Source organism: Heliangelus exortis, chromosome 11, assembly GCF_036169615.1.
Source record: "Heliangelus exortis chromosome 11, bHelExo1.hap1, whole genome shotgun sequence".
Classification (NCBI taxonomy): Eukaryota; Metazoa; Chordata; class Aves; order Apodiformes; family Trochilidae; genus Heliangelus; species Heliangelus exortis.
The window spans coordinates 3,589,539-3,603,344 of NC_092432.1; the positions used below are offsets into that span (position 1 = coordinate 3,589,539).

At 43.3% G+C, this 13,806-nt stretch overlaps 1 protein-coding gene across 3 annotated transcripts in view; it reads left to right on the plus strand.

Moving 5' to 3' along the window:
* ADAMTS17 (ADAM metallopeptidase with thrombospondin type 1 motif 17) overlaps positions 1-5,018 on the plus strand; it is a 171,809-nt gene extending 166,791 nt beyond the window's left edge. For all 3 annotated transcript variants that reach the window (XM_071754228.1, XM_071754229.1, XM_071754230.1), the window contains one exon: positions 1,450-5,018. In XM_071754228.1, the coding sequence (XP_071610329.1) occupies positions 1,450-1,601 (152 nt within the window). In that variant the 3' untranslated portion in view covers positions 1,602-5,018. The remainder of the gene's footprint in view (positions 1-1,449) is intronic.
* Positions 5,019-13,806: the final 8,788 nt, after the last annotated feature.

Here is a 13,806-nt window from a genome sequence, read left to right on the forward strand (position 1 = left end):
CCCCAGCAGTAAGGTGAAGATAAACCAAGCCCTGGGCTACACTGACACAGCTTCTTCAGTGCCTCCTGTTACTTTTCTGTATGAGGGGCTTGGTGGTGAAAATGCTGCTAAGAGCTTACCAGAAAGAAGAGCCTCCACCCTCCCAGCAGAACCAGGATCCTGGGTTAAGAAGCCTTTAATACAGATGAAAAGCCAGAGCTGCCAATTAATACAGAAACATTTTCTAATAGCACTGTCCAGTATTTAATAACACTTAAACTAGGACTGGACTTCAAGCTTCTGAGCTGAAGTTTGTTTCCCAAAGTTTAACAGATGGTTAAAAGAACATGGGAAATTTTATTCTTGCAAGTGCAGTCATACTGAGGAGCTTCTAACCTCTTTTGTTTAAGAACATATGAGAGTACTTCCCAGATACTTTAGCACTAAGAACATAGTGAAAAGAAAACATTTCATTAGCAAAGTAAGCCCTTGATACACTGAGACAAGAAATCCATCCTAATTCATATTTTAGAGCAAAGCAATAAAAGCTCACATGTTTAGAAGACTGAAGAGGCTCAAGTCCCTGCTGAAAGTAATCTGCAAGTAATTTGGGATTCTTTTGTTTCTAAACCAGGCTTGGAATCACCACAGTGATTGGATATTAGAAGAAAGATATATTGTTGAGTGCTTTGCTCTTCCTGCTTATAAGCAATTCTCATTATATTATCTTAAAACAAAACTCTCTGATCGCTGCAATTGCCACCTTTCAAAAAATTATACAGGAAAAAAATTCCAGTAGTCTACAAAACTCATACTGCTTTTTCCCCAGTCCAGAATATTTTTCATCCTGGGTAACATTTTCAAAATTGGGGAGCTCACCTCATCTGACTTTTAAATCTGTGTCCAGTGCCCCTCAGTGAAGACACATTCAGAGGGGGTTTATGCTCTCCCTCACCCACCTGCCCTGTGTTGCTTCCTCTGCATGCTTCCTGTCTTACTTCACAACCTGTGAGGAGCCTTGGCCCTCTGAAACATGAGAGCCCTGACCTTGTTTGTGGCTCAGTGTCTTATTATTACCTAAAGTCTCTCATTTCTGATACATAAGAACATCTCAGATGTTCTTGCAAGACAAGTAAATTATTCAGCTGCTGCCGTGTAGTCTTCATGTACTTAAACTTAGGCCCATGCCTTAGAGGTTTTATTCATCTGGGTCTAGAGGTTTTATTCATCTGTCACTGAGACAAAATAAATAGAACCTGAGGAGGCTTTAGCTCCCTGCTCACATCCAGCTACACCCTTGCAGCAATCACTTCCAAGAGGCTGATATTTTGGTAGAAAGAACATCATCTGCTCTCCAGTGCTGACAGCGAGCTTGGCCCTTCCTTCCCTCACATGCAGGGATTTTGATCACGCCTGCAATGCTGTTCTCTGGCTAATCTTCCAGTTTCTCCTTTCTTTTCTTGTCCCAAGCTGCTCTCACCTACAAGTGCACAGGAGACCAGTGGACAGTGTACTGCAGGGTGATCCGGGAGAAGAATCTGTGCCAAGACATGCGGTGGTATCAGCGCTGCTGCCAGACTTGCAGAGACTTTTATGCAAACAAGATGCAGCAGAAGAGTTAATGAATCTGTGCTACTTCCTAGAGTGTTACAGCTATTTGTATGTAAATCCTGGACTAGTAGGTCTGAGTACTGGAACTTCGTGAGTTGCTACAATGTGGTGGATTCCAAAGCATACCTAGTAAGACTTGAAACTAATTCTATAGACTGGATACCAAAGTAATCCACTCATCCACCTTAAAAAAAAGCAAGCAAACAAACAGAAAGAGTCATCTCAAGGACCCAATCATTTTATCATACTTTGACATCCTTACATTTTTCATTAGTGCTTTTTACTTTAATATATTAAATCACCAGCCACTGGATGGCTTGCTACCATTAAAGAAAAGGACAAGAGTTGCAAAGTTATTACATTGAGTAAGGTTATGGGTACCTCCATGGAGTAAGGCCTCTGGCAAAATAATTCAGCAAAGGTAGAGACATTACATAATCTTTTAATCTTGGCTTTCATCTGATGGTTTCAATACCCAACAGCTATCCCACCATGGAGTGTGTTTGGAGGGACACACGTAAATAAAAGGCTTAATTTAAAGAGAGGAATTGCTGTAAAAGCTTGTGAAAACTGATAGCAGAGGATGGACCTCTCTGAAATTCCTGCAGAAAACTCAGTATAATTATAGCTAACATTCCAAGTCACAGTTTTAGAGCAACTAATAGAGACTGCTCTTCTTTCTAATTTTAAAAACCAACTCATTCCCTCTCTTTCCCCATAATGATAGTTTCTTCTATAAAATCTAATTTTTCTCTGAGCTTAATGAAATAGAGGCTTATTAACAGCAGTAGATGGTTACTGTGAAGCAAGAACCATTTGTATGAGATGGGAGAAGCCAGAAATCATTTCACCCAGTTGATCTTTCTGAGAGATTGCTTGGCCTAGTCTCTCCAGGTTTTAGAAGTCAATTAGATAGTGAGGCTGAATGTTTGGGGTTTTTTTAAGAGGACCATGAAACAGGAGAGAGTTGGTGCAAAACCAGGATTTAGAACAATCTTTTTTGTGAAGGATGGAGTGAAGAGCAGAACAGTTGTTTCCTGGCTCTTGTATAGAAGGGAGATTAGGTAGCCTTTTGAGTCAAAAGTAGTCAGGGATACAAGACATTCAAAAAGTGTAACCTTGAGCCTGGTGAAGCCACGAGGCTGAGACTTCCACTGCCTTCAGTAAGGGTTAGGATTTTACTCACTGTATTGTAATGCTTCCTGTCTTACTTTTGTGGTGCTATCAGGTTTGGTGCTATCAGATTGGTGCTATCAGAGCACTTAGCAAGTGCTGCACATATGATACTCTCTTCCATGTCTCTGCACTTTAAACTCCTCTCTGAGATGTGAGACTTGAAACAGGAGCTCTGGCCAGGGCAGAGTTTGTCCCCTCTGGTAGTCACACAGATCAGTGTCTCCCTATCATATCTTGCTCCAACATGTATCACTTCCCTTGCCAGGGTTAAAGGCCAGTTGTGCAGTGGTTAAGTTACAAGCCCACACTTCATGATATGAACAGAGCTGTTTGGATGAATTGCAGCTTTGTGCTCACTCTAGAACTGTGTGTTGGTGTTTTATTCTTTGGAGATGAGTGCAGAACTAAGCTCAGCTACTGCCCCAGCCCCTGGGCTGGGCTGGATTGCAGCTTATGTCAGTCCTCAAGCTGTCTTTTTTTCCATGCAAGGAGAGATGAAGACTTTTAGTACCTAATGTATCATTAAAGCAACCTTTTCTTCCTTGTTACAATGCTTTCAGTATCCAGGACCTCACTGGAACAACTCATTAGCATTTTATTAAGGTCTACATTTTTAAAGCAGGGGGAGCTAATGTCCATCACCAAACTAATACTGTGTGGGATTCCCATTTGCTTCTGTGCAAATGAGTGTGTGTGTGTGCACACCAGGGCTGGCCTGTATGCACAAGAGCACATTTACACACAAGTTTTTCTCAAGTGCCTGTCTCAAATAGATCTGCTTTCCAATGCCACAGATGATTTTCTCAATCAGGGAAATGATTCAGACTTGTTCTTTGTTATACTGGATGCTCTTTTGTCATCTTATAGTCAGGATCAGACCTCCTTTTTCTGTTATTCCCACCCTGTAGCCCAAAGGCAGAGGTTGTGTAACTATTCAGCAAGTAATCCATGGAAAATGTTGCTGGCAGGGGTAACAGGGGAAATTTAGGCAATACCACAGCAATATTCAGTTAGGTAAATTAACAGGTAGATGAACTGCTAATGAGAAAGTTCCAAGAGATCAGAGCCCAGAGGATTTATATTGGTAATTCACAGTGGTAGTTTTCCCCCCTGCCTGCTGTCTTTTGAATGTCTGAGCACTGAAAAAAACCACCTCACTTGCTTTCACAGCCCACAGGTTAGTGTGCATCAATATTTTAGTTTTTTTATAATCAAAAACCAACATCAATTAAAAACTGATGGCACAACACAGCTTCATTTTATTGCATTCTCTTACTTCACAGGGTGACAACCTTCCCATTTCATAATAGCCAGAATAATAATAATAAAAAAAATTAATTCTGTTCAATATTCCTGCACTTCTGTTTTCTGTCATTTTATAGGAGCTTTACAATGAATTTACAGCTATGCTTTGCCCTCAGTTATTACAGACTGGTGAAAAGAAAGCTGTTTGTTGTAGTGTATCTATGACAATACTTTTTTTAGTTGTTCGTAAGAGACTGATGCTCTTTTGATGACAGTGGTGGTATTTCCATATTGCAAACAAGGCTCTGTACTGTTGCTAAAGTACTGTACATTTCTAGTTGCACAGTTGTGTTATTGAGTGTAGATTCTCACTATGTCATGTATGGTGCTATTTTTTGTTGGTGGAAAAGAATCTTAGCAGTCGATTATTGCTTGATATTTTATTATAATACAGGGATATATTCTCCATGGCAATAATATCATTTAAGTTTTTCATTACAGAGTGAAATGTATATATTTTTCCATTAGCTAATTTGCATATGTACTGTATCCATGGTAATTTCCTTTGTGGTGCTGGTTATAAATAGAAAGGGTAAAAACAGTCACACTGAATGGAACCAGTTGTAAACGAAAAGCAAAACAAAAAGAGGAGAGAAGATCATTCCATTTTGAAGAAAAAAATGAGTATGTTGAATAATAAATTTATTTTTTCCATAACAACTTTAATAAGGTTTCTGAACTTGAAAAAAAAAAAAAACAAAAGCAAACCAAACAGCTAGCATTAAACTAGAAAGAAGTGAAGCTGTAAGTAGTACATTATGCATCTAATACTGAACTGAGACTGGGATTCAGTTAAGTCCAGGCCAACTGTTTGATAGCTGTGGTAGGTGTAAAAAGCCATTTGTCAGTGGAATGCTGGCATCTCCAAGTTCCCTGTGTGCTAACAAATCAAAAAATGATGTGTCTCATCCCGGTCAGGTTGCAAAATAAAGCCCAGGGAATGTTAATACCTGGTTATTGCCTTCCAAGGTCTGTGGTCACTGACACAAGAGCAGAAAATGCCTGTCTGGAAAAAGTGAAGCATGGGATGTCCCTGGGGATGCCTGAGCAGGCTGCAGGGAAGCTGAAGCTACTGCCTGGGGGGGGAGGGACATTTTGTAAGTGCTTTTGAGAGGGGTTGCTTCCAATCTGTGTTGGAGCTGAGACGAAGTGGCAGATTGCAATATGTTTAATGGTAGCTGCTCCACAGGCACAATGTGACAATGAAGACTGCTGAGCATGTGGAAATTTATATTGGAGCAAAATTCTCCCATCCATTGGAAAGGTGTCTACGTAACCTAGCTGCACACTTCCCTGTGTGAAATAAACAGAATAATTACTTCAGTGCTAAGTGTTTTGGATGTTTTTGTTGTAGGCATTAGCCAGAATCTTTGTACTATTTCACTTGCCCCTCAGCATGGTGAAGATGGTTTTCTGCATCCAGCTGCACACAGACATGTCTGTAAGAGCCTTTCCCATCCTGTCTTAGAAAGATGCCATCACCCATATCCCATTCCAGCTCAATTCTTGTTAAAAGGATGCTTCTTGGACATGGGAGCAGCCTTAAAAACAAACCCAAGTACGAGTGATGTGAGAGCTCTCCTCCCAAAGTGATTTCCAGAAATGGAGTTTATACTCACATTAAAAATACAACTAATTTACTGATCTTAAGCTGGCTTCTTGGTACAACACTGAAAGGCTTCTGAGTTTACAGAGGGAGCCTTAGGAGATGCCAACCCAGCTGCCATCCTACCTTTGACTGTTAACAGCAGCAAAATTGGAGAAACTCCATCTCCATCCAAGTGTTGCTGTGTATTAATACATCATTGTGTTTGTGTATTGCCTGGAGTCAACATATGATTGCAATTGTTGACCTGTTTAAACAATAAACCATAGCTATAAACCTTTGGAATCCAAAAGGCTTTACATTAAGCTGGAATATGGCAATGGCTGGGAGGGGTGTAAGGAATGCTGTCATACATTTGGCTTGAAATTTTCCTGGTAGGTGCCAAAATCTCTTCTATAAATCCAGAAGGCTTACATACTTAGATTGCCTATTTTGCATGTAGCAGTTTGCCATTTTTCTCTTATTCTTAATCCCTGTTTTCTAACCAAGAAACCAGATGATTTGAAGCCATTGTCCTTCCCTGTGATTTCAATTGTCTTTCTATTTGAGACACCAAGATCATGAAAGGCAGGTGGGATCAGATGGGTCTGGGTGCTCTGGTGTAAAAGTACCAGGAGGAAAACATAATCTTTCCCTAACATCTTGGAGCCCAGTTCTGCCTCCACCAACTCCACCTGCTTCCTTCACTCTCTTGCAAGTCCTGCTGGACACATCAGCCTTAGGTGTCTCTTGGTCCATTACAGCAAGCTGGAAGGACCCCACTTTTCTCTGGAAAGAAATTTCTTACCAAAAAGCTCAATATGAATCACCTTACCCTGGCACCAGCTCTGTGCATCACCCAGAGTACTGCTGTTGGAGGAACTTGCTCTCTTGGTATACTGAAAACCTCACGTTCCTTTGTGCTCTCCCCACCACCTCATGGACCATTGGGAAAGATGTTTTCTTCTTATTGGAGACTGTTGGCAGAAACACCAAAACACTGTGGTGTTCCCAGGCAGAGAAGAATTGTGCCAGATGCCCTCACTTTCTATGCACTCAGGCTTCTGATGGTGGCAAAAGAGAAATCCTGGTGAACTCCTTGCTAGCAAGTTACCTCACTTCTTGTCCTGCTGCTGTATCACTATGGTGCACTCTGTGAATACTGAACTGCTCCTGAGCAGCATTTCTTTTACAGGTATTTGGACCCGTGCTGGACATGTTTAGTAAAGATTCTCCGTGCCACTTGAACTTCACCATCCTTCTGTTTATTTTGATTTGGAGACAGGCCAGCAGGAAGCCAGGAGTTCCTGAGGTGCTGCTAGTCCACAAAGAGCAATCACCTCTGCGTGTGAGGTTTTTTTGTCCTTTTTTCATGTCTCCAGCTTCTCTTCACACTCTTTAGAAACAGTCCAAGCTGCCTGGAGAGAGACTTTCCAAAACTGAAATATCTTCACTTTGGATGGGAAGAATTGTCTGTTTATAGAAGGAGAATTTAAACAAGAGAATATATAAGCAGAGAGGGACCACAAACTCCCTGTAGCAGTAGCTACTCAGAAGGTAATGGGAGAGTCTCCAGAGCTGACCTCCATGTGTCCTGCTTTGCCTCGGCTCCTTTCATGCCACTTTCATGTGACAGACCCCACAAAGAATGCCTGGAGGCTGCACTGTACCACATTTATTATTTTGTCAGAGCTGCTGTGTCTGCCAAATGGTGGCCAGACACTCAGACAGACTTTCCCAATTAGCAGAGTCCTGCAGCTGATGTCTGGGGCTTGCATATGTGTTCCCTGTTACCACAGTCAAGATGCTGGCTGGGTCCACATGGCCTGGGGTAGGTATCTGCCTGGACTGCAGGGCTTGAGAGAAGCAGCTGGGCTTTCTTGAAACTTGTGGTTTCCTTCAGCTCCTCTTGTTTGGCTGTGAAAAGCTCCTGTTTGGGTGTTTCATCCCTCTGTGGCCTGGGTGGAGCTGGAGCCTCTAAGTGTGACTCGTCTGGGTCATGTCACAAACCTTGGCATCCTTCTCAGCCTCAGCAGAGAGCACTGCTGCACACTTGCCATGGTGGAACCCAAAGGACATCAACGTGTGGGGCCAGCTCCTGGCACACCTCAGTCTCCAGGTGAGCTCTTGCATCCTCAACATTTCTCTAGCCTCTCCCAAGCCTCAGGGGATTTTAGCAGTCTCAGTAGAACTCCAGAGATGCTTGTCTTGTCCTTCCTCCTCCATTTCCCGCAGGCATGTTTTGTGGTCTTGCCCTCCCTGCATGATCATTGTTCCTTTCCCTTCTTCCTGTGCTCTGTCCCCTATCAACTGCACCCACCAGAAACTTCACCACCTTTGTAGTCTATACAAAACACCTTCCCTCAAGTGCCTTTAATCTCCTCCCTCAGCCCACTGAAGAAAGATATCTCATCATACTCCTGTAGCAGCCCTGTGACTCCCCTCACTGTTGCTTTTTGGGTGCTTTTTGTTCTGAGACCTTTGAAAATTATTCAGTGTCCTTTTTGTTCTTTGTTCTTTTTCAGAAGTTACAACCAAACGTGAATGCTAGAAGGTCATGCCCAAAGAAATGGTCCTTCTTAAGAGCTTGAAGACTGCAGGTGTTCCTGGGGAAAAGGCAGATAGCTGGGGTCATTGGCAGCAGCAATCTGAAAAGGCTTGGAGATGAGCAGAGGCTGCTTCTGAATTGAGTGAGTGAGCCTGTAATGTGGTTACTGCCCTGGCAGGGGAGAGAATGTGATGTTCCCCACAGGTTTTACATCCTCAGACACATTTTTATTACTGGAAGTAGCAAGAGGGTAAAATCCAGTACCACTTCAGAGATGCCCCTTACAGAAACTGGGCTGCAAGATCCAGCCCCAAGCCTGGATACTGCTCAAAACATGGGCTGGCAGGGAGGGAAACACTTGTTTGTTCAGCAGGAGAGCATTGGTAGTACTCCAGGCTGTATGGCTGGCTCCACTGCCCCAAAAAGCATCAGCTGTTGAAAGATCACTGACAGCTTTCTGTAAGGTCACTGCAGACTGCACCATCTGTGTGCAGCCATCCTGGAGACCAGCAGTGCAACTATTCAGAATTCAGACTACTGATGAGTTAGTGAAAAAAAAGGGTATCCTCCAACAGGATCTTCAGATTGCCCAAAGATCAGTGCAACCACGGCCTGGCCAGCAAAGCCAGACAAACCATTCTTGGGTTTTGGTTGTGGTCTTTTTTTTCATTTTCTTGGAAAAGACATTATTTGGACATTTTGCAGCTTCCATTTATTTCCCCAGCTCAGTATTTTTCCCCTTGATTTTGTCTCTAACGGCGAAAAGACCCAACCAGACTGCAGCTTTGTTTGGCACCAAACTTCCCTCCTGAGATGATCACACAAGAAGTCTTTTATCACTTTGGGGGCTCTGAGCCAGAGCTGCTTGTGGTGGAAGTTGCTGGGACTGTAACCTGGGGCTGTCGTGGGACGAGAGTCAAGCTCAGGCTGTCAGCAAGGCGAGCTGCAGCAGTTGGAGCCCCTGCCAGGACACGTCAGTACTTCTGAGCCTGTTTCCCTCAGTGCTGCTCTCATTTAGGAAAAGATATGAAATCCATATCTAGACTGAATTAGTCCTTTAAAAAAATTAAGTGTTGTTTAAAATATAAATCCTGTCTAGAATCGTGGTCTAATTCCTTAGGAAATCTCTATAAATTGAACATCCCCTGCTCCCCACTGCCTTAGAACAACATCTCACATCTCTGTTTTCTCACAGAGCTGATTCACTTTCTGTGCCACTTGCACTGCGTTGGCTTCAGCACTGTCACCTCCACTTTATGCCCAGATTTGTGTCAAGGAAGGATGGCCCTGCTGGACTACCAGACTGCTGCTCTCTTCAGGCATCAGCAGGACCACAGAGCTGCCAGCCACCCACAGCTTCTTCCTCTCAACGTTTCACAACAGTGGCCAACAATACCTTGAGGAGGACACTGTGTCACTGAGCCCAAGAAATGTTGTCAGTCACATTTGCCAGAGGGTAAGAAAGATTCCAGCCTTTTTTTTTTTTCTTTTCCCAACCATGTTTTGCTGAAGAAACAATTCTAAAGGGGGAAAGAAAAACCACATTGTTGTGTAAGCAAGATGGAAAACAGCTTTCCGTGGGTTCCCAGGTATTTATGTGCCATTTTCTCTGCAGTGTTGGTAGGAACAACATTGCCTGTGGCTGGCTAACTCTTAAGTATGGATGGTTTTGCAACAGATGTGTGCACAGTACCTTCCTTTGCTGTTCCCCTGGCTGTCCCCGTGGCTCAGTTTATTTGTATGAAAGGCAACTGTGAGGCTATTGAGGCTTCCATCAGCTGTACAAACTCAACAGAATCAGCTGTGTGTGTCCCTTTCTGAGAATTACAGTTTTGGGGCAGTAGGCTCTTGGGCAGCTCCTGTGAAATATCTGGTCTTTTTTTATCTATCTCTTTAGAGGAATTGCTGCCTGTGCTTATAGAACAAGCTATGGTGTATCTATAGCCACCTGAACAAAGAAAAAAAAAAACCAACAATTTGCTTGTTTGTTTTCCAGCCTCCCTGTAGAATAGTCATAAAAGCAAAAGCATCTTTCACTATGGAAAAAAATGACAAAAACATCCTCACAGTTACCAAAATTTTTAGATGTTTTTCAGGGTATTGCTGAGACCTGCCAGGCTTATTCCCCTCCCTCCCCTGCCTTACCCCAGATACTCCCGTTTTTGTCTAAAAAAAAAAAATCTCAAGTTTGGAATTTTTTTGACCAGCAATATCAGCCAAAACCCAAGCTCTTTTCTCTAATTTTTCCACTTAATTTTTTAAACTATCTCCTGGCAAAACAGAAATATTGTTTTGATGGAAAACATTCAACCAGCTCTGGTCACTGCTTTCTGCCAACAGCCACAGAGGCAAAACAGTGAATCTTCCAAGAGAGGAGACTGTCCGAAGGGCTGAACATGAGGCAGGTGGTGACTGATGCTGCTCTCCCCAGCTCTGTGCCCCAGCCAGCATTGTGCTCTTCTGCAGCCCTTAATGAGAGCCATCTTTCTACAGATGTTTCCAGCCTTAATCTCTCTTGGCAAGGCAGCTCAGTAATTCAGGTAATTTGCCAGGATAAAGGAAGATGTGGGTGGCAGAGGAGGAATCTTCTCTGACTGTAGAACCCCAGGACTCAGAAGAACCAAGCTGTGCATCTCTGATATTTGGAGCCCTCCAGGCAAGTGCTAGTTGGCAGAGAAGAGGGGGGAGATAGGGCTAATCCAGCTCATTTTCAAAGCAAGCTTCAGTCTGCTGTTGTTTAATGGAGATGTTTAGATAGACCAGCAGCTGAGCCGTGCTCAGCCATGAGCAGTTTCCATGTAAGCCTGAGGACCTCCAGAGACAAGATCCTAGAGTGGCTGATGGCCTAAAATGACACCAGTAATATCACTGCTGTGTGTCTTTTACCCACCTGTCCACGAGGAAAGCATTTTTCACCCTGAATCTGGAGTGTGAATTCAAGGGGAGACCATCTCTTCTCATGTCCTGAGTTCCTGTGTTGAACTGGGAGACAAAGAAGAAAGATGTCCTCACAGAGAGGGGCAGGAGGCAAATGTCAGTGTTTCATCTCTTCAGTCAAAGGAGCATCTGACCATTGGCTACATGGGAAGTGCCCTTAGGGGATAACCATCCTTCAGCAGTTCCTAATATTTGTGAAATGCTCTGAGGTCTTTCACTGAAAGGTCTTTTAAATGAGCAGAACTTTATAGCTTTTCACTGACCGTTGCTGATTTTAGAGGGTTAAGTTAGAAACAGGAAATACAGTGACTGAAGGAAAGCCATTAATATTAAATTCTACCCTTTGCCAGATTGTCTTATGTTATCTTTGCTCTTTCATAAAATATTTTCCAGTTTTCCTTGCAGGGCATTCTTTAAAGGGGTAGCAACTGAGGAGCTGTAACTTGGCATATCTCCACCTGCTTTTCTGTAGCAGCTCACATTTGTGCTCTGGGATTTGAAGAATTTCCTTTGCCTCTAGAACTGATATGCAAACAGTCAGCTGTACAGACATCAATCTGTCCAGTAGACATGCTGTGTGACCTAAGAAATAATACAGGTGGTCAGCACCATGCTGGTGACTCCTGAATTTCTGAAGCAAACAGACTCATTTTACTGTGTCAGGAAGACAGGAGGTCCTGTATGCACCCTCCACTAATGTAATCTGCTGTGCTTGATTGATCACAAGACACCCACCAGGATTTCCCTAACAAAATTCTTGATTTTTGCCAAGGAAAGCAGAGATTTGCAGGGAATGAGCACCTCACAAATAGCAAGGAGATCTCAAGATGCTCATCTTGGCAGAGAGATGTTTGTGCCAGAGCAAACACCCTGTGGTCAGCACACAGCTCTTCCAGCATCCCTTTCCTTACCTTCCCCAGTAGGGACATTGTGACAAAACCAGAAATGGGCCAAGTTAGTCTTCTCTGCCTGTTTGTTGTGTTGCTCTAAGTCTCAGTATCCTAATAGGTGTTGCTCTTTAAGCAGGGATGAAGTGAATGGTGTTAAGGCAGAGAGATAAGAGTTACAGCTAATTCCATCTATCCCACTGGTGATGCCATCACAGCCAAGAGCTCTGTGCTTGAGCTGCTGCATAGCCTGTGGGCAGCTTAAGGAAAAAAATTCAGAAAGATACAGGGTTCCAGTGAGCTCCATAACCCTATGCAACTTGTTCTCTGGAGCAGTCACCATTTCTGTTGAAAAGAAGTCTTTCATTTCCCACTGATACTTCTCAGATTGCAAGGAGAACCATTCTTGTGCTCCTGAAGGCTGGAGCTGCAGACACAGCCCTGGAAGGGAAGTTTGCTCTCATGGCTACAGCAAAGGAATGGGAAGCACGAGATCTGGCATGAAGTCCTGCTCCCATTGAAGCCAGTGGGATGTTTGCCATTGGCTTCAGGAGAAGCCAAGATTTCAATCTGCAGCCAGATTTGCTGGTGTGTTGAGCTGTGCTGAGAGCAGGACCAGAAAGGGTTCTTGGTTTCCTGATGAAACTGTTACTGCCTCAGCTCCCCTGCTGCAGATCCCTGGTTTCTCAGCTCACATTGCCCCCTGCTTGCTTTCATGTTTCCAAATCATATTCTTAGGCCAGAAACTCTATGAGGAAGAGACTGGTTTCATGGTTTATGCCTGTTGTACTGTCCCATGACTGAAGCTCCTGGACATCCCCACCAGCAAAATCATCTCACTCCATTGTGGATTATGGACAGTGCAAGAGATTATCATAAAGCAATAGCACAGTGCTGGTATAAGTGGCTTAAATGAAGTAAAACATATGGGATTTGGTCCAGGTAAATAACTGTGCCTTTTCCTTCAGGCAGCAGCTTGAATTAGCTTTAGAGTTATTTCTGAGCTGTTGAAGAGAGCCTGAAGAGATTGTAAAAGTGGTCTAGAATGAACCTCCCTACTTCACACCATCACACCAACACGAGCTTTGGGAATCTTGATTTTATAAGCACCCCTTTTTCTCTTGTCTGCTCTCTTCCAAGGTGAGGTGGGAGCCAAATCGTGTTAGAGGTGAGGTGTGGTATCATAAACCTGATATTAAACCTCCTAAATTATTCTTATTCCTTCTGCTAATAAGCCAACTCAAAAATGGCCATGCTGCTGTAGTGACATAAGTGGTGTGTGTGTGTGTCTGTTACAGAGCAGCCCCTTGCAGCCCCATTTTGGCCTAGACAGGTCCTGTTGGTTTTATTTGCATGGACACATGGTGGAGCTTCTCTATGCCAAGGCAAAAAAAACTCAAACCAAAACAACATTGTAAATAATTCTTTATTTCTCCCTGCTCAGGACATCTTTTTGTGCTCATTGTGTGGGTTTGGTCTCTACTGCCCCTTTCTGGGAACATCTGTAAACACATCACCTCTATTAAAGAAGGCATGAAAGTTTATCTCCTGGACCAAGAAGCTGCCCTGGCCTTTCCTCACCTCTCCAGATGCCACATGTTAGACAACACTCCTGGCTGGCCATAGCTTGTGTTCTTTGGCCATGTGGGACTTGGTCCTGTTCCTTTGACATTTCCACAAGTGATGGTAGCAACTTTCTGGTAAGTTGAAGCCATTGTGATTTTTTTTTTTTCTTGCCACAAGCAAGGAATTTGTAAATGTAGATGCTTAAATTCAAA